Source organism: Pangasianodon hypophthalmus, chromosome 27, assembly GCF_027358585.1.
Source record: "Pangasianodon hypophthalmus isolate fPanHyp1 chromosome 27, fPanHyp1.pri, whole genome shotgun sequence".
NCBI classification, from domain to species: Eukaryota; Metazoa; Chordata; class Actinopteri; order Siluriformes; family Pangasiidae; genus Pangasianodon; species Pangasianodon hypophthalmus.
In genome coordinates, this window is record NC_069736.1 from 16,936,989 (window position 1) to 16,959,549 (window position 22,561).

The 22,561-nt window shown below is 37.8% G+C and overlaps 3 protein-coding genes and 1 pseudogene across 4 annotated transcripts; 3 read left to right on the forward strand and 1 right to left on the reverse strand.

Moving 5' to 3' along the window:
• The first annotated feature begins 360 nt into the window (after positions 1-360).
• panx1b (pannexin 1b) lies at positions 361-6,442 on the forward strand. Its single transcript, XM_026921762.3, has 7 exons — positions 361-575; positions 2,260-2,387; positions 2,466-2,671; positions 3,446-3,651; positions 3,747-4,054; positions 4,473-4,644; positions 5,294-6,442. The coding sequence occupies exons 1-7, from the start codon at positions 395-397 to the stop codon at positions 5,377-5,379; spliced, it is 1,287 nt and encodes a 428-aa protein (XP_026777563.1). The 5' UTR covers positions 361-394; the 3' UTR covers positions 5,380-6,442.
• Positions 6,443-7,796: 1,354 nt separating this feature from the next.
• LOC113531241 (preproinsulin) lies at positions 7,797-9,044 on the forward strand. The gene is made up of 3 exons (XM_026921819.3): positions 7,797-7,940; positions 8,509-8,689; positions 8,802-9,044. Exons 2-3 carry the CDS (start codon positions 8,512-8,514, stop codon positions 8,948-8,950), a joined length of 327 nt encoding a protein of 108 aa, XP_026777620.1. The 5' UTR covers positions 7,797-7,940; positions 8,509-8,511; the 3' UTR covers positions 8,951-9,044.
• A 371-nt stretch (positions 9,045-9,415) lies between these two features.
• Positions 9,416-20,170, reverse strand: LOC113531175 (GTPase IMAP family member 8). Of its 2 annotated transcripts, none has more exons than XM_026921725.3 (10): positions 20,004-20,170; positions 18,996-19,057; positions 16,959-17,660; positions 16,152-16,856; positions 15,325-16,029; positions 15,178-15,233; positions 14,993-15,098; positions 14,022-14,051; positions 13,402-13,437; positions 9,416-13,011 (listed from the first exon to the last, which is right to left on the reverse strand). In XM_026921725.3, exons 2-10 carry the CDS (start codon positions 19,024-19,026, stop codon positions 12,746-12,748), a joined length of 2,637 nt encoding a protein of 878 aa, XP_026777526.3. In that variant the 5' UTR covers positions 19,027-19,057; positions 20,004-20,170; the 3' UTR covers positions 9,416-12,745. The 2 variants fall into 2 exon arrangements, with proteins under 2 accessions (XP_026777526.3, XP_026777525.3); XM_026921724.3 differs by having other exon boundaries at positions 19,995-20,170.
• Positions 20,171-20,840: 670 nt separating this feature from the next.
• On the forward strand, positions 20,841-22,541 carry LOC113531478 (insulin-like; annotated as a pseudogene).
• The last annotated feature ends 20 nt before the right edge of the window (positions 22,542-22,561 follow it).

Genomic DNA, 22,561 nt, shown 5'->3' on the forward strand with positions numbered 1-22,561 from the left:
CCCTTGGCCTCTTGGATGCTTTTTTCTTTTTCTTCCGTAAATATTGAAGTATTGCCATTCTTTTTGTTTTGACATAATTGCAGAGTGTTTACACCAAAAGTTAGTTAGGTACATTTTTTCTTTCTTTTAATCTAATATTTATTATCTGTACGTAATATCAGACTTTTTACAGAAGCTACAATACTTATCTATCTATCTATCTATCTATCTATCTATCTATCTATCTATCTATCTATTCATTCCCTGGTGTACTCCCTCCCACCCTGTACCCCTGCATGTTCATGCCCCAGTGCCTCTCTTGCTCCATGCTCATGGCTGATGCGCACTCCGCAGTGAAAGCTCTGCTCTGTAGTGCACTAGTTCTCGCTTTGGGACGCAGCCTGGATCTTCAGCCATGGCGATAGCTCACGTCGCTACAGAATACGTGTTTTCTGATTTTCTGCTGAAGGAACCCAGTGAAGGGAAATACAAAGGGTTGCGTTTGGAGCTGGCTGCAGATAAACTGGTGACTTTTATCGCGGTGGGACTTCCCTTGCTGCTCATCTCCCTCGCCTTTGCTCAAGAAGTGTCAGTGGGTGAGTGTGTGTGCAGTGGGGCAGTCTCATTCCTCATGGCCTGGGTGCGATTATTTATGCATTAAGCAGAGAACAGCAGATGTGTTTGTGATGATCGAGCTCGCTGAATGGACTGTGCCTCATTCCTGAGTTAGATGATGTGATGCAACACTGGAAATAAAAGAAAACCAAGTCCTAATAGCTGCCATTGATCTCCAACAGGCTTCAATATTTTTCATTTTTTATAGATGCATATATTCTCCAGGAATCCCTTTCTCCATCCCTTTAGCCTTTATTTTCTCTTTTGTTACCCAACTGCAAATGAAGTCTGCATCCTAAACTGGAAACAAAGCCCCAAAACCAGAGTGTAGATACATTCCTTGACGTTTATTTGAGCAATTTTGTTAAAAAAAAAAACTGACAGAAAGCCGCTACTTTGTGAATCCTGCATGTAAACAAAGAAACGAAACCGCGCGCGCGCGCCGCCGCCGCTTCTCATTCAGCCAGCAGCACGGGAGCCGTGCGCGTGCACGGGAGCCGTGCGCGTGCACTGGTAAACAAAATACATGATCTCACTGCTGCTGTATGAAAAGCACCCGAACAGTTTTTATTCCCCCAAACTGCAGAGCTGGACTTTCTTTCTAAGAACTGCCTTTCTTTCTTTCTATACGTCCCACAAAAATATATATATATATATATATTGCAATATTGTGTTCTTTTTCTAATCTTTCCCTTTTTATTTTAAAAGAATCACAGAATTTCTTGAACAAAATTGTTTTGTCCTCCTCCTTTCAATTTCTTTATTGCATAAGAACAGTTAGTGACCTCCTTTCTTTTTTCTTTCTTCGCATCCATTACAAGAAAAGCTAGTCTTTCTTTCTTTCTTTCTTTCTTTCTATTTGCCTGTATACAAAATTGCCATAAATTTGAATAAACATCGCAACGTTTCTGTTTTTCTTTATTTGTCTTTCCTTCTTTCCTTCAATTTTTTAACCTTTTCTCTAAATTTATCATTCGTCTGGAAAACATTTCCAATGAACGCTTGTCAGAATCCATCACTGACATTTAAAAAAAAAAACAGCTAAAACATGTTTTGTTTTTCACTTTAACATTTAACTGATTTTTATTATTTACTTTAATTTTACAGACACATTTCCTTTACCTTATTATAATAATATTATTTTAATTATATTACTTTTTTACAGTATTTATTTATTGTTTATTTATTTGTTATTATTTTCTTATTTCTGTCACAACTATTATTTGTTGCATGTCTATTGTTCATTGCCATTTCTGACTAACCTTTCTTTCTTTCTCTTTCTTTCTTTCTTTCTTTCTTTCTGCATAAATTCTACAACAAAGGTTGTCAGATTTCATTTTTTCTGTCTGTCTGCTTTATTTTAATATTATTGTAGAAATTCTGCAATAATATTACAATCGAACTTTACAGGTGTATTTTCATGATGATTATGAACGGATTGATTGTCACTGAGCGGTTAATTAGATGTATTAGGATGGAAACTGCTCCTTTGTGGAGACCTTCTCCTAAAACCTATCAGCATCCACCATACATCAGAGAGCTACAACAGATGTCCTTGTTCTTTCCTGAGTCATGCAGACTTTGCTAACTTTCCTGCAGTGTTTATCTGCAAGGTATAGACACTGATAAATGTGGATCCAATAGTGAACTCGTTTCTTCTCTTAGGTTCCCAGATTAGCTGTTTCCCACCAACCAACTTCACCCTGCGCCAAGCAGTGTATGTAGACTCTTTCTGCTGGGTTGCTGCTGAAAGCCAAACTACAGAGGATGGCTCCCCTCTGTGGTTACATAAGGTAATGCAGTGTCACCCTAACACCAAACTTTTACTCTAAACACCATGACTTCCTGACACATTTTCTGTTACTTTCTAGTTCTTTCCTTACATCCTTCTGCTGTTGGCCGTCCTCGTGTACGTTCCCGCTCTGTTCTGGCGCTTCACCGCTGCTCCTCAGCTCTCCTCGGACCTCAGCTTCATTATGGAGGAGCTGGATCGCTGTTACAACCGCGCCATCCGCTTCGCCAAGAGCTTGGCGTCCAACAACCCTGACGCTAAGGACATCACTGAGGATTCCCAAAGGTTAATTGTGCAACTGTGGACAAATCCTAAACAGATTACAGAGATTCTAGAGTTTGATTGAAGAGGTAGTGTCATGCAAAATCAGTTTAGAGAATTTTGAGTTGGCTCCATTAACAAAACTAAAAAAAGCAAATATCAGACACAAAAATGAGTTAGCTGATTGCGGACATTCCAGGAACAAAATGTGTGTATTAGATTTTTCACCAAACTATATGTGTGTGTGTGTATATAGATATACAGCTCTATGATGAACCTTGGAATGCAATATTAATTATTTACAAATATTTATGTAAAGTTCCTTCACAACAATCTATGTGCATTATTTCAGATTCTTATTCATGCTAATGGAAAATCTACAGCATTTGTGGTTGTTGCACATGACTATAACTACACTTTACCTTGAAATAGAATCATTAAAATATTTTAAAAATCATATCATTACATGACAGCTCATAGCCAAGACTTTCTGCTTTTTAGTCGAATGATGCTATTATGATGCTTCAGAGAAATCATCAAGGGAGGATAATGTCGCTTCAGGTACTTGCTAATTTTCCATATTCTGCAGTAGTGCACATAACAGCGCTCATCATACTTTCAGGTTAAACTATTTTACCAGAAATGAACAATTTTGGGCTAGTTAACTAGACTTCAGGGTAAGCACAACATAGGACCGGACAGCTTTCCCTTGGCCATGAGGCAAGCTAATGAATTTATGATTTGTCCACTCTTGCTTATGGTGACATGTTGGCTTGAGTGTGTCTGTGTGTGTGACAGTGGTATGGAGATGGCAGAGGGCTGTTTTAAATACCCTCTGGTGGAACAGTATCTGAGGACCAAGCGTGGGACACGGGCACTGGCGTGGAAGTACCTGCTATGTCGGGTTCTCACTCTGCTCACGTTACTGCTGGCTTGCCTCTACCTGCTCTACTACATCTGCCTGGTGTCTCTGAGTGACCAGTTCCCCTGCTACTTACACACAGGCAAGTCTGACCTTCATAGCATCTTCATGACTCATGCATGCCAGTGTATACACTGTTGTTTCTGTCCTCACGTGCGCTAATTCGTGTGTACTCAGGTGCTGTCCTGAATCAGAGCATGCTCCCTGCGGTGCAGTGCAAGCTGGTGGCCGTGGGTGTGTTCCGTCTGCTCAGCTGCATTAATATGGCAGTGTACCTGCTGCTCATTCCTGTGGTGATCAATGCAGCACTCCTACCTGCCCGGCAGACACAGCAAAGCCAGTTGCTCCGCCCCTACAGGCTCCTGCCCGCCTTCAGCCACGCCCAGGGGCTGCACGTCAGCTCTAGTCGCTATGACGACCTCAGCATCTACCTGCTGTTCCTGGAGGAGAACCTGAGTGAGCTGAAGAGCTATAAATGTCTGCAGGTCTGTTCTGTAATAACACAATGCACAGATCATTTGTTTATTATTATGTAAAATGTTGCAAAAAAATTTTTTGACAAGGATGATTCTGAAACTGGAGAAATTTTTGCTCATTTTTCGGGGTAGATAAGAACATTTCATAGTTGAACTCATAGTTTAACATTAAAATTTCTCACCCTCACCTTCCTTAAATTTGGAGACAGGAATGCAACAAGAACTGGCCAATATCGAAGAGTTTCTTAGCTTCTTATTCCAAAACCAAGCTGCTGGAATTAAATTGTTCATTTTTTAAAAAAATGTAATGACATTTTCTGACATCCATTGTGTGCCCCAAATCATTGGAAGCTTACCGATAGGCGATCCACAGCCTGTGTTGTGCGAGTTTCTGCTTATAACCAGTGTGTTCTGTGTGCATGTGCAGGTATTAGAGTTATTAACAGAGGGAGAGAGTGAAAACTTGGACACAATGTGCCTCCTGAGAACGCTTGGACAAGTCAAGACTGATTTGGTGGACAGGAAATTAGCATCTGTCGTAGATGGCAACAGCCAATCAGCTCACACTAAGGAGGAAGTAGAGTTGTCCAAGCTCAGGGGTAAGTGTCAATCCTTTAATTTCAACAAAACACATTTGTTGAGCCTCATTTGAAATGTATTTATTACCTAAAAGTTGGCTTACAGGTGTTTTTCCATTTTAATCTTTTTAAACCTCTACGTGCAGAGGTATAGGTCATCACTGTAACACCTTGTTTAATATTTTTCCTTATACCGCAGCTCTGTTGAATTCTCAACTCTGATTGGTCAGAAGGTGCTGTATAATTTCCTGTAACAGCAGCTCTGACAGTAGTGCAGCTGCAGATCACAGGTTTATATCAAGTCTGATGTGTTATCGTTTCTATAGTAACAGCTCACTCACAGGGACAGTTTATAGCTGCTATAACATGAGAACAGGAACTAACACAGAACAAATGTAACTATAAATGGATAAAACATACATAAGTAAAAAAAAATAATTGTTGACAAATTGCTGTTGTATAAGAGGAATAAAACACACTGGGATATGCTTTCATAGGAAAATATTCAATGTCAGGGTGGTAGCAGTAACGCCACTTATTTTACTGTAACAGCATGACACGGAGTGTTTTATTTATTACATAAGGATTAAGTTACATAAAGTTACATAAGATCCTAAAAGCAAAACTTATGTGTAATTATTGACATTGTGTGACTGTTTTTTCCCCCTAGATGGTTCCACTGTACTGATACAGGACGGGCAACAGAAAGAATCCATCTGTTGCTGTGGGAAGGATGTGAGACAGAGAGCAGTGTGAAGTTTGCATCAGAAAAAGAGAGAGAGAGAGAGAGAGAGAGAGAGAGTGAATGTGTGCATGTGTTTCACCTTTGTATATGCATTTCAATTTTGTTGTTACTATAGAAATGAGCGAATGTATGCATGTGCCTTCAGTATGTACTTGTTTTTTGCCGTGTGTGTGTGTGTGTGTGTGTGTGAGAGAGAGAGAGAGGGAGAGAGAGAGAGACAGTCAACCCCAACCTTCCTCTGAACAGAACTATCAGTTTCGAGCTGAATGGGACTCTCAGTGCTGCTCTTTTAATAAACCATGAGCACTAGAACAAACAGAGTCCAGACAGTACAGATACACGATATGTTGAAGGTTAATGCATGAAAATCATAAAATATTCAGGGCATTTACATTTAGCCTTGAGTTCATGACTTCTCACATAGTCACACAGAGAGGGCTCAAATAACAAGCAATATATTCCTCAGCATGGGGTTTGTGCATGTGTTTGTATAAGACAAATACAAGTTTGTGATTAAAAACTCAGTAAAAAGCAAATGCCACACAAAGGGCTTTCACAAAGCCGTTTCTCCTCCTTACACTTAGTTTTAACAGACAGAATCATCATATGAGTCCAGGTCTAAGGGCTAATACAGGTATTTATTAGCTTCATTGTGTAGTATCATCATAGTAATGGTGTGGTCTTAATCACTCCAGACACCTTAATACATGAATTTTCGTTTGGATTTTGATCTTTTAAGTGTTAAAATGTTCTGCACCGATTTGCACCCATGTTCCTCCATCCTGTCCTCCTGACAAAGACCTACGTTTAGAAAATTGCTGATAATAATCAGAATACTGTAGATGATGACTGTTAGAAAAGCATATGCCCTTTAATATTCTCAACATGGATGTCTGTATTATTGCATTTTACTGTTTCTCATTTGGATAGGATTTTTTTATATGGCACTTTGAATGATTATTATCACTGTATTTCTATTAGCATTGTTATTAAAATGTTTTGATATGAGTTACTGATTTTTTTATCTGCAATTGAGGCATCAAAAAAGTAATATAAATAAATGTGTTTACAGAAGTGGTGCTTCTTATGTTTTTTTTTTTCAGTGACTTGCATGGCACTCACTCCACAAATACAGAGAAGTTGTTGAATATGGTGAGGTTTTCTATAAAGAGAAGTTTATTTTGATTTTTGGAAGGAGTCTCCAGTGTCAGTGGTTTGTAACAATGTGAGGTAAAGCCTCATTTCTGTTTCTGTTTTTTTTTTAATTGTACTTGAGTTTGCTGTATCTATCCAACATTAGTTGGACCAATCAGAGTTTATCAATCACCATAAAGTAAACTCAGATTTAGTAATTAGTAGTTAAACCCAGAGGTACTACAGTAATTATTTAAATGAGGATTTTGTTCAGTGCAGGATAGTCTTTAACTTAGCAGACAATAAACCCTCATGTTTGCTACATGTTCATTACATGAAGAATTATGTTGCTCACATGTATAAATGCATTACTCTGTATTATTTATAACAGGGGTTCACAACATTTAGACTGGGCTAACTTTGAAAAAAAAATTCCAATGACCATGTCAGAGAAATGAATTTAATACTCAAATATCAAGCTCATAATTTAAAAAGCGCACAGGATATTTATTAGAGCCATCGATTTTTCCTCTCATTTGATTCAAGGTAATTGATTAATTAAAGGTCATCTTGTTCATGAGTTGCTCAGTTGAATTACACCCATTCAATTCAATTCAATTCACCAGTAAGACAAATTCATAACTATAAGAACTGCAATAATAAATACATTGAATAATGGTGTGCTGTGATTTCCATTGCTTTAACAAAAGAAAATTGTGACCACCTAAATAGGTTTGAAGGATCCCAAATTGAAAATCTGTTTTTATAAATTTTAGATTTGAATTTTACCAACATTATGACTTGGGCGATCACTAACAGCACGTCTAGATATGCGAATATGTAATGTTTAGTCATCGACTTTTTGCCGAGAGCAGGAAACACTAAGACACGTATACTTGTGTTTGTGAAGCTCATTAACGGTTTGCCTCATTTCTGGTACAGGAAAAACATCTTCACAAATTCTACCCAACAGCTGTCACCTTCTGTTGCCCTCCAAAGCAAACACCCTGTGCCCTAAGCAGCATTTTATTAAAAACTCAATAGCTGGAGCACTAGCCCTGACCCATGACCCTACCCAGGGTTCCATTCGGACACCTTTATGAACTTTTGTCCCAAACTGATTTCAAATGAAGTTCTCTGAATGCATGCTGAAAGGAGTATGTTTGCGCAATTTTCGAAGAATTGGAAACTCAAGTCTGTTCAGGCGTAAAAGTGAATTAGCTAGAACAAACGTAGCTAATGTGGCATGTGTGATTGGACAGCCACTTAACAGCATTAGAGGCTGTGCAAGTGCGGTGCGTTTTTTCCGCTGACTCGGACAAAGCAAGCCTGCTCAGGTATAAAGGTGGAGAAGAGCCACTGTTCGTCCTCAACCATCTCTTTTCTCTCAGCATCTCTGACCACCTTCACAGGGCGTCTCCTCTGTCTACTAACGCAGGTAAGAGAATTAAACATCTCTGTATTTCTTTTGGGTTGGTTCTTCAGTATTCTGTTATATTTTGGATACTATTGGATTACTATTAGTGGATACTTAAATATCATGAAGAGCGAAGTACAGATGTGAACATATTGGGATAAAAGTATTTTCCTTTCAATTATGTTTCTTCTAAACAGAAAAGAACACGATACAACAAATTTTGGCTATAAGTTGTAAAAACCCTTACCTCAGTCTTAACCTTTGAGGGAACCTTTATTTATAGCTGCTATAACCTAAGTGATAAGTGTTTCACAGGCACGACTAACAAACATGGAAAGAATGATTTGTTGTTTTTTAAGTAAGAGGAATAAAACATTTCACAATGTGCTGTCTGCTTCCTTTCGGGTCTCATCACAAGACTTCTTCATTCATTATTTTTCCAATAACAGCATGTGTTTTATTTCCTTACTTGATTGTTACCAGAGTTTAGTTACACTCACCATGTCTGATTACTTGCAGCTCTGCATCACAGAGTCTAATCAAACACGGTATTCTCTTTTTATTTCTCCTGCACCTGTGTGTCTCTCAGACAATGGCGGTTTGGCTCCAGGCTGGTGCTCTGCTGTTCTTGCTGGCGTTCTACACTGCAGGAGCCAATGCTGCGGCACCCCAACACCTATGTGGTTCTCACCTGGTTGACGCCCTATACCTAGTCTGCGGCCCAAATGGGTTCTTCTACAACCCTAAAAGAGAGGTGGATCCTCTGCTGGGTAAGGAACAAGTCATATTAAATGAGATTCCAGTGTTTACCCTCGGATTCAAAATGGATTGAACATTTTTGGATTATTGAATTATTATGTTGAAACGCTTCTGTTTTTTCAGGGTTCCTTCCCCCTAAATCTGCTCCAGAGGGCGAGTTGGCTGAATACCCATATAAAGATTACAGTGAGCTGATGGTGAAAAGGGGCATTGTGGAGCTGTGCTGCCATAAACCCTGCAGCTTACATGACCTGCAAAACTACTGCAACTAAAACACCAGCATGGCCACCACCATAAACTCTCCCAACACCTGCTGCAAATGAGACAATGGCCTACTTGATTATGGGTTTTTTTTTTCCTAGAAAATAAAAGTATTTCAAATGAAAGTGTACTGTGTTGTGATTCTTCTTTAGTGAGATGTAAAGCATAAACTATAAAAACAATACTGCAAAGAACAAAACTTGAATCAGACTATACAGATTTCAACCACTAGTTCACCCAATACTCAAATAGTCTTTAGTTTTATCTTAATCATTTGGTAGAGTTCCTCTAGGAATGGAAGTATCTGTGCCAACACTGACTAAATAAACTGTGATATAAACAGAACAAATACTGCTGAACAGGATACTAAAGAAAATATTCACATTTATACGTTTAGCAGATGTGTTTATCCAAAGATGTTTTAATCCAACAATTAACAACTCCAGAAAAAATGTGATATAAATACTGAAACAAAAGTTCACTTTTTTTTTGCAGTGGCTTGACTGCAAATGGACTGCGGAGTTCTCCATAAAAAAGTAATAAAAGTTGTCTTATTTGTGAGACCAATAGTCAAAAACAACCACTACTTATAGTCCAGGCAAAATAAAATTATTTTTAATGTAATGCCCCAAGTGGCTTCAGTAGCAGCCACATAACTCCTGGCTTCAACTACAGCCTAGGAAATAAGTCTTTAGGGCTGGGAAGTCACACATACCACATCCAAAGCCAACCAGAGTGAATGCTTAAATACTTGTAACCATATATTTATGCAAGTTTTCAGCATGTTCCTTCTTGTTTATTGTCCTTTTGTTCTGACTCTCTATATGAACTACTCTCTACATGAACTGTAATAAAAAGCACTATTCACTGAAGAATACAGTTCTAATATTAGAGACTTGTATATAGTTCTGTGAAATTCCTGTGCCAAGTTTGTCTACTTCAAAATAATAGTTTTAAAACACACTAAATACACTATGTTTTGATAATTGACTAATTATAGAACCATATTTTAAAAGAATTCATTTATGTTAATTTAATACATTGTTTTTAGAATTTTTCCCCAACTTTCTTTCTTCCAGGGAGCTAGCATTTCACTAACTTATGAGCATTAGCATGCTCTGTTTAAGCTGGATTAGCTGACATGTTTCCTGTGGTTGCTGAAATCTTTGAAGGTAATTTTATAGCTTTATGTTAATGCCACAAAAGCCACATTTGTGCTAGCCATGTTACAGAGCTGCATCATGGAGCTGTATCACAACTTCAAGATCTCTAGCTCCAAGCAAACTAAGCAGATGGTTGACAAGCAGGTGAATCAATCAGACACAACAAACAGCTAGGAGTCAAATGAGCAAAAAGCTAATCAGGCCAATTTGGGCACCTTAAATAGTCACACAGGGGATGACTTAATGAACCACAGGGAAAACTAGAAATGGTGGAGTGGAGTAAAGGAATGGAAGTGGAATAGCCTGCACATTGAAAACCTGAAATGGACTCAACACATACACAATACAGACAGAGAGAATACAACACACAAAAATAAAGAATGATAGACACTTGTGTCAGACTAACATACCATAGAATGAAGCCATTTCACCTAATATCATGTCATTGTGTCATATAAGGTTTCTAAAAACAACAAAAAAAGACATCCTGCAAAACATAATCATGCTCACACTGTTTTATTAGTTTAGTAATGAACCAAACAGTAAAAAAAACATTGTTACCAAATCCAGTAATGCATCAACGTCCTATATTCAGATTCTATATAATTTTACTACAGACAGTAACTCTACTACAGACATTATTAACACACTGCACTGAGATCATGTTTCTGAAGTTAGGAACCTCTTTCTTTCAAAATCCAGTTCTTTTAAGGTCACCAATTTTTAAAACATTAGAATCAACATGTAAAATGTACATGTTGGTGTGGAACTTCAGGTATAAAATATTAAATCGAAAACATATTTTGAGTAACAGTGCTGTTCTATAGGTGAGGAAAATGGGAACATAGCGTAGCACCCATTAAAGAAAGAGTTTATAGTCAAGAAATGTGACAGAACCCTGTCTAAACTCTCAATATAATACATTTAAACTAAAGGCAATTAAACAATATGCATACTTTTGTAACCAACTGTAAATATTAGCATTATGTTTGGGTAGGGGTGTCAAACATATGGCTAAATGTGAGCAGATAATATAGTGTACAGGGATATATTATCTGCCCACATTCAGCAAATGCTTCAGAACTCACTGGACGTTGCAGATTGAAAATGACCTAAAGCATACGAAAGTCTGCACTTTGCGATCATATTGATTATTTCATTTCAATAATACATTTGTCAATGTCCAAATATTTATGGACCTCACTGTACATACAAATAAATATATCTAGATCACTGTATCTAATGCTAGAATTTAAATAAAATCTTTGCAAATTATCATGAGTGCAAGTCTTTGTGTAAGCATCAAGATGAGGAAATTACAGGGACTTGCAAAAGTATTTATCCCCCATGGAATTGATCAAATTTGTCTGAATAACAAATTATAAATATTCTTCCTCTGACAATTTTTTATTGCAAACCCATGTTAGTTTACAATGAATTTTCAAAGTCAAAAACTGAAAAACGCTGCTTGCATAAGGATTCAACCCCCCAGGTTCTGGAAGCACCAGGTAAATTATATTGTTTTAATGAGGACAAAATTCACTTATAATTGGCCTTCACCTGTGAAATATTAAAACACCTCCCATTTTTTGGCCAAAACTGTCATTGAGCAGACAGGTAGTCTGAAGGAAAGGAGTGAAAATGAAGACTAAGAAGCATTCTAAAGAAGTTTAAGATAAGGTAATAGAATTTCATAACTTAGGTATAGGTTGTATATCCTAGAGGACATCCCAGTAAGCACTGTTGGGTCAATAGTGAGGAAGCAGCACCACCTAGACAAGGCCTTCCCTCAAAACTCAGTGCAAAAACAAGACACGGACTGATGAGGGAAGCCACAGTGAGGCCAACAGTCACTCTGAAGGAGTTATAGAGTACAGTGGCTGAGTGGAGTGAAGGTGCACCAGACAACCATTTCAAGAGCTCTGCATTATTGAGGACTGTATGGGAGGTTGGCTTGAAAGAAACCATTGCTCAAGAAGAGCCATATGAAAGCTTGAGAGTGATCCAGTGAAGATGTGTTTTTGGTGTGATGAGACCAGGATTAAGCTTCTGTATTTTGGCAAGTTTCAAAGCTCTGTGTGGTGCAGACCTAACACAGACCAGACTAAGACCTCAGTTAGCACCATCCCTACAGTGAAATATGGTGGTGGTAGCATCATGCTCTGGGGATGCTTTCCATCCTCAGAACCTGGGCTTCTTGTCAGAAATTGAAGGGAGAATAGATGGAGCAAAGTACAGGGTGAGAATTTACCCCAAAAGACTTAAAGCTGTTATTGCAGCAAAAGACGGTTCTACAAAGTACTTGCCTGAAGGGGTTGAATACTTACGCCAGCAGCATTTGTCAATTTTTTATTATTATTATTTTTTTTTAGATCCAATGACAAATAAGGATTTTTGACTGGAAATTTACTTTAAGAGCATACTGGTTTGCAATAAAATTACTGGTTGGAATAATCTGTGTAAGTGTCATACTCGTAATCCAAATGTGGTTGGAAGATTTACCTTTACATTTAACATTTACAATAACAAAATTGAAAATTGCAAGTATAATATTTCTGCTACACAAACAGAAATGGAAACACATGATGTTACAAATGTGTGGATGTGGTTTACTTAGTGTAGGGTGCTCTCCATTAAGTGTAACTAAGCCTGACCTGATCCAGACTCCAATTCCTCGACTAAGTAGGGCTGCTTCTTTTTAAGAAATTGATAGAATTCAGCTTTCACTTTTGTTGTGTTGAGATATGTGTACAGTTCTCTCATTTTATCCTGAGGTGTTGACTTTGTCTGAATGTTACTGTACATTTCATCAGTAATCATGTTCTTGCCTTTTAGACAGTCTGCAACCTCCATTACTGAAGAAACTTTCTGAATGAGCGTTTCTCTGTGTTGATCCACAAAGTCAGCACCTAAAATACAAATGATAATCAAATGATTGTAAACAGCACAACATTTCCACTGCAACAGGATTCATCTGGTGTTCACACTAATTGGATTATGTGACAAATCATATGAACTGTAAAGCCCTCAGAGAACTATTTTCATACATGCAGCAGTAACACTTACAGGAAATTGTTAGATTTGTAGTATTACTCAACATAAAGAATAGAAAAGTTTCCATAGAAAGTTTTCATAGAAAAGTTCAATAGCTGAAAAATCTTTGGATGTGTCCCCACGTCCCTCTTACGAAAGTGGGGTCAATGCAGCAAAAAAGATCACAGTACAGTCTAATGTGTAAGAGTTTCTGGAGTGACTTGCTTCCAGCGGGTACGTTGGATGTAAAATACAGACAGTCTTACCTATTATTTCCATTTTGGGTGGGTCTGCCCCTGTACCTGGTGTGACAAGACAAAAAACAAGACCTGGTACACTGACATTATGTAATTAAAGCACACCTAGATATTCAGTCCATGAAAATAAGCAAAAATTATTTATTCATCTTCAAGAAACCAGTAGGGGGTGTTTCTCTCTGTATTGACATGACTGATGTCAATGATAATCAAATTATTGTAAATATTAAACAGACTTTTTTACAATGTAGACATCATCACTCTTCCATTGCATCAGGATATATCTGGTATTCACACTAATTGGATTGGTGACAAATCAGTGTCAACCATGGAGAACTTTTTTTTCCCCACATTTACAGGAAATTGGCAGAGTTGTAGTAATACTTCACTGCTTCAATATTTGAATATTTCAATATTTGAATAAAGTATATAATAGTGTTGCATATAGAGTTCCATAAAAGTGTTCTATAGCTAAAACATGTTTGAATGTGTCTGTTTCCCTGTTAAGAAAACAGGATCAATGCAAAATAAAAAAAGATACATTTGCAGTACTGTCTTTTGTCTGAGTCTGGAGTGTCTTGCATCCAATGAGTATGCTAGAAGTAAACTTTAGACAATGTCAGACTTACCTGTTGTGACTGGTTTGAGTGAGGTTGCCTCTGTAATGTGACAAGACAGGAAATAAGACTTGATATGACACTGATATTCATGTAAAAAAAAATTTCAGTGGATCTGGAGCCTATCCTAGAAACACTGAATGTGAGGCAGGAATACACTCACATGAGCATGGGACGCTAGTCCATCACAGGGTACCATGAACACATGTTGACATGTTTTAGGGAGGTGGGAAGAAACCAAAGGACCAGAGGAAACCCACACTGACAGAGTGAAAACATATGAAACTCCACACAAGCTCAGGATCAAACCGGAGACCCTGGGTCTATGAGCTAGCACTGCAACCCACTACACCCTCTGTGCTGCCTGTATGTGAAAACTCATTCATTCATCTTCAGTAATTGCTTTGCCCTGGTCAGATTTCAAGTTTCAAGTCTGTCATGGGACTCAGGCAGGGTTTTTCGATAGCATCTAGACCACCGCCTTTAAACACAAGCTGACTTGCCTTTAAGCCCCAAAGAAATCAGAGGATAGAAATTTAAAGGTCATCCAAGTCCACCTGCAGTTCTGATAGTCACGTCAAGGCAGCTGACATGAGGGTGAAGGACAGAACGTACACCCGACTGGTTGCCGGGCTTGTGGTTCTTCAAATTGGTGTACAGAGATGTGCTGTGGTTCACATTCAGTAATTAGGTTCTTTGCATTGATGGTACTATTGACGATAGGACTGCAGGCTTTGATACAGATTCAGGGTCTTATACTAAAAAAAATCAGTAAAGGAAAAATACTAAATGAAATCATCCAGGCAACAAGGAAAGAGAATTAAGATCCAGCCTTGATCCAAATTTATGTGTTCCAATTACTAAGTGATGGTTGATAGATAGATAGATAGATAGATAGATAGATAGATAGATGCACACACATTCACATATTCATTCACACACTCATTCACATACAGGCAAACTGGTGTAGCCAATCCACTTACCGACATGTTTTTGGAAGGTGTGATGCAACTTGAGAAGTGAAAGCAATCTCATTTCATCATCCAGAGAACATGGCTGTAAGCTGACCTTAGGATCGTATAAGTGATCCTGGAGGAAATTGAAAAAAAGTATATGAATACATTCATGAAATGACATGTGGTCTAATGTCTTCTCTCTGTTTCAATACCATTGTCATTTTCTTCATTGATATATCTTCGTCTTCTTCCCTGTATCTCTGTGCATCTTTGTGAAAAAAAGAGACACTTTGTTGTCATAATTAGGATAATTGAAAATGACTATTCTACTAAAAACAGACATTTACAAAATCACTTACACATGTCTCTACAGTGTTCTCTTTGCTTTAACAGTTTTATCATCTTCTCTGCTGATGTATTTTTCTCTACTCCCCTCTTTTCTTTCACTTCCTGTAATGTCTGGGTGTCCGTTCTAAAATGATAGCGTCTGCTTCCTGCCAGCATCATCTGTATCTTCTCCAGCAGCTCTGTGACCTGAAAGTCATCTTGCGTCTTCTTATTGTTAAAAACATGATATCTGTTTCCACATTTCTCAACCAGCCACTGGAGAGCCTCCCCTTCACTCTCAATGTGTCTCTCTATGGTTGTGTCTCCCAGAGAGTCTCCAAAGGTGAACAGAACCATGGTGTAACTCCAGACTTTGTCACCAAGAAGCTTCATATAGCCTGCTAATATTTCTCTGTCTTTCTCTGTAAATATTCTGTCCCCATTTACCACCACCAGTACAGCATGTGGACCTGGAGGACACTGAGACACACTGAGGACAATCTCCCGTTTAAGCGACTCAGTGCTCTCCTCTACAGGTCTATCACTGCACCATCCTGGAGCTTCAACTACAGTGATCCTCATCCCTGATACATTTCCCTGTCTCTTAACACACTTTTCACTTTCACTGTTAAACTCAGATTTATCATTGGCCAGGATCATGTTTCCTGTTGAACTTTTCCCTGAATTCTTGCAGCCCAGCAGTACAATTCCCAGTTCTGAGAAATGGCGTAGGCCACCTGCAGGACAAAAAAAAATTGTGGTTCTCACCAGAAAAAAAGACTATTTGTTGTCATAATTAGTATAATCAGGAATAACTAATTTCCTGAAAACAGAATACTGAATTCACAAAATTACTTACGCGTGTGTGAGTGAATGTCTTCTCTGTGCTTTGACACCCTAATCATCCTCTCCATTGATCTCTCTAGCTCTTCTGTCCTCCTGTCTTCCTTTATGAGTAAAATCGTTTTGTCCATTTCCAAATGGCAGCCTCTGTTTCCTGCCACCATCTCCTCTATCTTCTCCAGCAGCTCTTTGACCTGAATATCATCATCCCTCTTTTGAATGTTAAAAACATGATATCTGTTATGACATTTCTCAACCAGCCACTGGAGAGCCTCCCCTTCACTCTCAATGTGTCTCTCTATGGTTGTGTCTCCCAGAGAGTCCCTAAACGTGAACAGAACTATGGTGTGACTCCAGACTTTGTCACCGAGAAGCTTCAAGTATCCTGCTAATATTTCTCCATCTTTCTCTGTGAATATCCTGTCCCCATTTACCACCACCAGTACAGCATGTGGACCTGGAGGACACTGAGACACACTGAGGACAATCTCCTGTTTAAGCAACTCAGTGCTCTCCTCTACAGGTCTATCACTGCACCATCCTGGAGCTTTAACCACAGTGATCTTCCTATCTGCTGCATTTCCCTCTCTCATTACACACTCCACAGCTCTGTTTAAATTAAACCCGTCTCTGCGCAGGATGATGTTCCCTGCTGAGCTTTTCCCAGCATTCCTGCAGCCCAGCAGCAAAATATTCACCTCTGGATAATGGCTTGTTGGACCTGCGGGATACAAACAAGACTCTTTGTTGTGATCATTAGTATAATCTAGAAAAACTATTCTACTGTAAACAGAAAACTGATTGCATCCATTAAACGACTTACGCATGTGTTTTCTAATGTTTTCTCTCTGCTTTGACACCTTCATTCTTCTCTCCATTGATCTCCCTTCCTCTACTCTCCTTCTCTCTTCCACTTCTTGTGAAATCTTTGTGTCAGTTTCAAAATAGTGGCCCCTGTTTCTAGCCACCATCTTCTCTATCTTCTCTAGAAGATCTGTAATCCGCATATGATTGCTATATTCATTCATGAAAACGTGATACCTGTTGCCACATTTCTCTACAAGCCGTTTGAGGGCATTCCCTTTATTTTCAATGTGTTGTTCAATGGTGATGTTTCCCAGCGAGTCTCCAAATGTGAACAGAACTATAGTGTGACTCCAGACTTTGTCACCCAAAAGATTCAGGTGTCCTTCTAATATCTGTCTATCAATGTCTTTAAAATGAATGTCCAAACCTATGACCAGCAGCACAGCATGAGGTCCTGGAGGACACATGGACACACTGAGGACAATCTCCTGTTTAAGCAAATTGGTGCTCTCTTCTACAAGTTTATCACTCCACCATCCTGGAGCTTCAACCACAGTGATCTTCCTCCCTGCTGCAGTTCCTTGTCGCTTCACACACTTTGCAGTTCTATTGAAGTCAAATGTGCCTCTACCCAAAATGGTGTTTCCTGCTGAACTCTTTCCCGACTTCACATTTCCCACAAGCAAAATTCTCAGCTCTGAGAGATGGTGGTCTAATCCTACAACAAAATAAAGCATGTTATCGTCCACAGAATATCTTTTTGTCACAAACACTCTCTGAAACAAATCGTAAGAAACTACACTATATGGCCAAAAGTATGTGGCCTTAACACCCATATGTGGTTCTTCCCCAAACTGTTGTCACAAAGTTGGAAGCACACAGAATGTCTTTGTATGCTATAGTATTAAGATTTCCTATCACTGGAACTAAGAGACCTTGCCTAAATCTGTTCCAGTATGATAATGCCCTTATGCACAAACTGAGGTCCATAAACATATGGTTTGCCGAGGTTGGTGTGGAAGAACTTGAGTGGACTGCACAGAGCCCTGACCTCAACCCAAGCTGTTAAAGGAGAAAAGGGGGGAAACAACTCAATAATAATGCCTATGGTTTTAGAATGAGATGTTCAATACTCAGGTGTCCACATACTTTTGGATATAAAGTATAAATATACCAACTTTGATAATGGCTTGTTGTGATTTCCAACACTAGAACAAAATTTAAATATCCTTTACTTTTCTTTGAGAGCCCCTGTTAAAGCCAATCAAGGCAATTAGTTTTTTTTTTTTTTTTAGACTTTTTAAATGAATTTGATGAAGCAATTTGCAAGAACACTATAACATGCACAATATTTTCTTTTTTTTTTTTTTTCTGGACGCTGGAGCCATACACCATAGACAGGGCACCCATGCCTAGTGCCACCAAATCATTTTCATCAAATTTTATTTTTAAATATAATTTTTATATAGAAATAATATTTAAATAATAATTTATTATATAATTTATTTTTAAATATAAACATCAATAGACATCAATAAAATATAGTCACCAGACACTTTAGCAGAAATTCAAATATAGTTCCATATCTCTTATGAGTGACAATGGCACTGAAAAACTGCTGTTCTTTTCCACCCACTTATCAAGTTCCAGATAAAACCAGTAACTGACTGCTCACTGGTTATAAATTCAGACCCACACATGAATAATGTTTCTGAGTCAATTTCAGATTCTGCGTCTTTACATTCATTAGCTCATATGGCTGTTGTGTTAACTTTCTGATGTGGTGTTGTGTGTGATTTTGTGTAACAGACAAGCAGTCTAATCAGTCTCAGACAGTTAAACTAGAGATCAGGGCCCCTAGCAGACCTGGTTGGGAATTCGTCGCTGGTTGACAGGACACAGAATGTTCGGTATAATTATACTGTGAACAAGAGTCCTGGGATGAAGATATGGATTGTCTCTTAATGTGAAAGTGTAAGACTCTATGATAAACACTTGACATTTGTGGATATGATTGATATAATTGGGTATAGATAACCATCTAACATCTTACCAGCTCCATAATTGGGGTAAGTGAAATCCATCTTTGACTATTTCTCCACCTCTTTTTCACATCTATAATGCAAGATTAAAACACATTTTGTTAATGAGTATTTTACAGTGTGATGCTATACAGCCATCAAAAAACAGGCTAAACCAGAACAGTCTCCATGAAACCAGACTAAGAAACTAACTAAAGACATGACGCATCTTCAGATGTAGGCAATGATAACAGGACAGGTAGAGCTGGAACAGGAATGAGGAAGACATGACACAAGAAACTGGTTCTGTGACATATACAAAACTTAAGCAGAATTAAAGCCACATTATTCTGAAGAACATTCTAAATAATTTGGCTTGAATTCTGCTTAAGATTTGTTCATTTAGCAGATAGTCTTATCCAGAGCAACTTGCAAAACATGAAAGCAATTGAAAGCACAGTTTTTAATTGCATAATAATTACTGTAAAATAAAAACTAAATGTTAAATACAGAAAGTAGCCCCCAGGCACACAACGAATTTTTCTTAAAATTCCCGGTAAGAAACCAACGAACAACTTGACATAGAAATAAATCAAATATCTGTCCAATGCCCAGTGTAATACAACACTTACTGCAGTCCATATGTTTTAGTGGATACCTTGTTTGGCAAAATATTAACTACATATCAATATCATATAGCCCGGTCTGATTTAAATCCTTCACAGGACAAAGACAGGGAAGACAAGACAACAAAAGCAGATTAATAAATTCTTTTTATTTCAGCAAATCAACATGGATATGCTGGTTGGCAGGAGGGACACTGCTGGTAAAAAAAAAAAAAAAAAAACATTAATGGTGCTCAGGCTAGCTCTAAAAATACTGAAAAATACTGAATTGTTTTTCCAACTTGCTGGGTTTTGTGTGTTGGGTCAAACTGAGTTAATAATGTACAAGCCAGCATACTACCAATAAAGACTATTTTTACTCTTCCATATTTAGTATAGCAGAAATAATATGCAAATAATTCCTACCTTATGTACTCACTGTTGTTGAGGAAATGACAGATGAGCAGCTCAAAAAGGAATGCTTTCTTTGTAGTTTCGTTTTAAGAATATAAGCCTATACGTAGGTGGACGCCCACAGGAATGGCAAGACATCATGCAGCCCTAATTAAAGGAACAATTTTTCACAATATTTGAAAAGGTTATTATCATCCATAATTCGAAATCCATTTATCTTTGGATCTATTGGAAATTTGCATCGGTGCCGGCACCTTGTGGTCACTATGTGCAAGTACATATGTATGTAAAATTGTGCATTGTATCATCTGAATGTGTGATTCACACCCCTATTTTGTTGCATTACAAACAGCCCATGTAGATATACTAATATATAAATATATAAAAAAAGTTCAACAACTGACTTTTGACCAAGAGGAGCACGATCTCAGCATGTGTTTGTAAAGATCATTAATGCTGGAATATGGGAAAGGATCTTTGTAAATTATACCCAACAGCTGTCACCTTATGCTGCCCTCCAAAACAAACACCCTGTGTACTAATCAGCTTTTTTTTTTAAATCCGATAGCTGAAGCGCCTTTGATTCAGGGTTAAGTTCCATTTAGATGCTTTTATAAACTTTTGTCCCAGACTGATTTCAGATGATGTGCTCTGAACACATCCTGGAAGAAGTATGTTTGCACAGTTTTGAATAACTGGAAACTCCTCTAGAGACGCATGTTGGTTCAGATGCACGGAAAAGTGAATTAGCCAGAACAAATGTAACTAATGTGGCATGTGTGATTGGACAACACTTAATGGCATTAGAGGCTCTGTGCATGTGTGGTGCTTACTGCTGCTGACATGGACAAGGCAAACATGGTCAGGTATAAAGATGGAGAAGAGCCAGTGTTCGATCCTAACCATTTATCCTAACTATTTGTCTCAGCATCTCTGACCACTTTCACAGGCATCTCCTCTATTAGCGCAGGTAAGAGAATTCTGAAGTTCTATATTTCTTTGGGGTTGTTGGTATTTTTCCATGGGCTAGACAAATTCTATACATCATTAAAATATGACAAACAATTGTATTCTATTATACTTTGATATTGCTAAGGATTGCTATTGGTGGATAATTAAAAGATAATCTTAAAAAGTGAAGTACAGATGTCCACATATTAGGATAAAATAATATTCTCCTTCCAACAGTGTTTATTCTAAGCAGAAAAGAACATAGTAGAATCAATTCTGGTTATATTAGTTTAGTCAAAATGCATAAAAAAAGATAGAATACAAATTATAACAACAACCGAAACTAAATAAAATTAATAACCATTGCCAATAAAATTAACTAATATAATATCATAATGGTATTGGTACCATTATATTATAATGGTATATAATGGATGGTTGGTGGGAATTAGCCAGAAATAAATTAAGGAGAAAATGAGGAAAAATGTAAAAAAAAAAAAAAAAGGTTTATATTAATGCACTTGCTCTAACACGTTATCACTTCTGTTGGGACTTACTATAGCAGATGCTCCACATAAACAAGAATTTACAAAAATAATAACATGCATAATTGTTGATATGGTGAACTTATTTCATTATTTTACATTTTTGGAAGGAGTCTCCAGTGTCGGAACTTTGTAACAGTCAGAGGTGACGCTTTAAATACGTTTTCCGCTACAGAAAAATCTTCTGTAACATGACAAGCTGCATTTTATAGCTCTTTAGTAACTGTTTATAGCAACTATAAATGTAAACTATAAATGTTTTAGAACATCTGCAAAATTAAATGTAACTATAAATGGAGTAAAAGAATGACATGTTCTTTAAGTGTTAAAAAAATATTTTGCTGTTATAAGAAGAATAAAACACATCAGGGATGTGCCTTCTGCTTTGGGTTGGGTAACGTCACACCACATCATTGTTGAAAACATTTTCCTGTAACTGCATACCCCCAGGTGTTTTATTCCTTACTGTTGTAACTATTAGGAATACTGTTGTAATAAAAAAGACTATTAAATATTAAAAATGAAACATATTAAAAATGCTCTATCACTAACTAATCATTTCTGATTACTTGCAGTTCCACAGCACAGAATCTAATCGAACACATTTTTGCAGTTCGGCTCCAGGTTGGTGCTCTACTGTTCCTCACTGCAGGAGCCAATGATGCTGCACTTCAGTACCAGTGTGTTCTAAACTGATTGATGATGTCTACAAAGCCTTCAGTGAATCCGGTTTCTTCTCCAACCCTAAACGAGAGATGGATGCTCTGCTGGGTAAGGAACTGCCTCTGTCCCAGAAGTGGTATTAAATGAGATTCCAGTGTTTACCCTCTGATTAAGAATGGATTTATCAGCTTTAGATTACTGAATTATTATTTTTAAATGTCCTCCCACCCATCCTCAGGGTTCTTTCCCCCTAAATCTGTTCCGGAGGGCGAGTTGGCTGAATACCCATATAAAGAGTACAGTGAGCTGATGGTGAAAAGAGGCATTGCGGAACTGTGCTGCAATAAACCCCGGAGATTACATGACCTGAGAGAATACTGCAACTAAAACACCAGCAACACCACCACTGTATCTCTGTCC

What these genes read in the sequence shown, in the direction of transcription:
- panx1b (XM_026921762.3), top strand. Translation starts at nt 395, where the DNA reads ATGGCGATAGCTCACGTCGCTACAGAATACGTGTTTTCTGATTTTCTG. An exon ending in AGAGCTATAAATGTCTGCAG is followed by an intron (nt 4,055 to 4,472) that starts GTCTGTTCTGTA and finishes GTGCATGTGCAG; the next exon opens with GTATTAGAGTTATTAACAGA. An exon ending in AGAGTTGTCCAAGCTCAGGG is followed by an intron (nt 4,645 to 5,293) that starts GTAAGTGTCAAT and finishes TTTTCCCCCTAG; the next exon opens with ATGGTTCCACTGTACTGATA.
- LOC113531241 (XM_026921819.3), top strand. Translation starts at nt 8,512, where the DNA reads ATGGCGGTTTGGCTCCAGGCTGGTGCTCTGCTGTTCTTGCTGGCGTTC. An exon ending in AGAGGTGGATCCTCTGCTGG is followed by an intron (nt 8,690 to 8,801) that starts GTAAGGAACAAG and finishes CTGTTTTTTCAG; the next exon opens with GGTTCCTTCCCCCTAAATCT.
- LOC113531175 (XM_026921725.3), bottom strand. Translation starts at nt 19,026, where the DNA reads ATGGATTTCACTTACCCCAATTATGGAGCTG. An exon ending in ACTCAAACCAGTCACAACAG is followed by an intron (nt 13,438 to 14,021) that starts GTAAGTCTGACA and finishes TTGTCACACCAG; the next exon opens with GTACAGGGGCAGACCCACCC. An exon ending in ACCCAAAATGGAAATAATAG is followed by an intron (nt 13,012 to 13,401) that starts GTAAGACTGTCT and finishes TTTGTATTTTAG; the next exon opens with GTGCTGACTTTGTGGATCAA.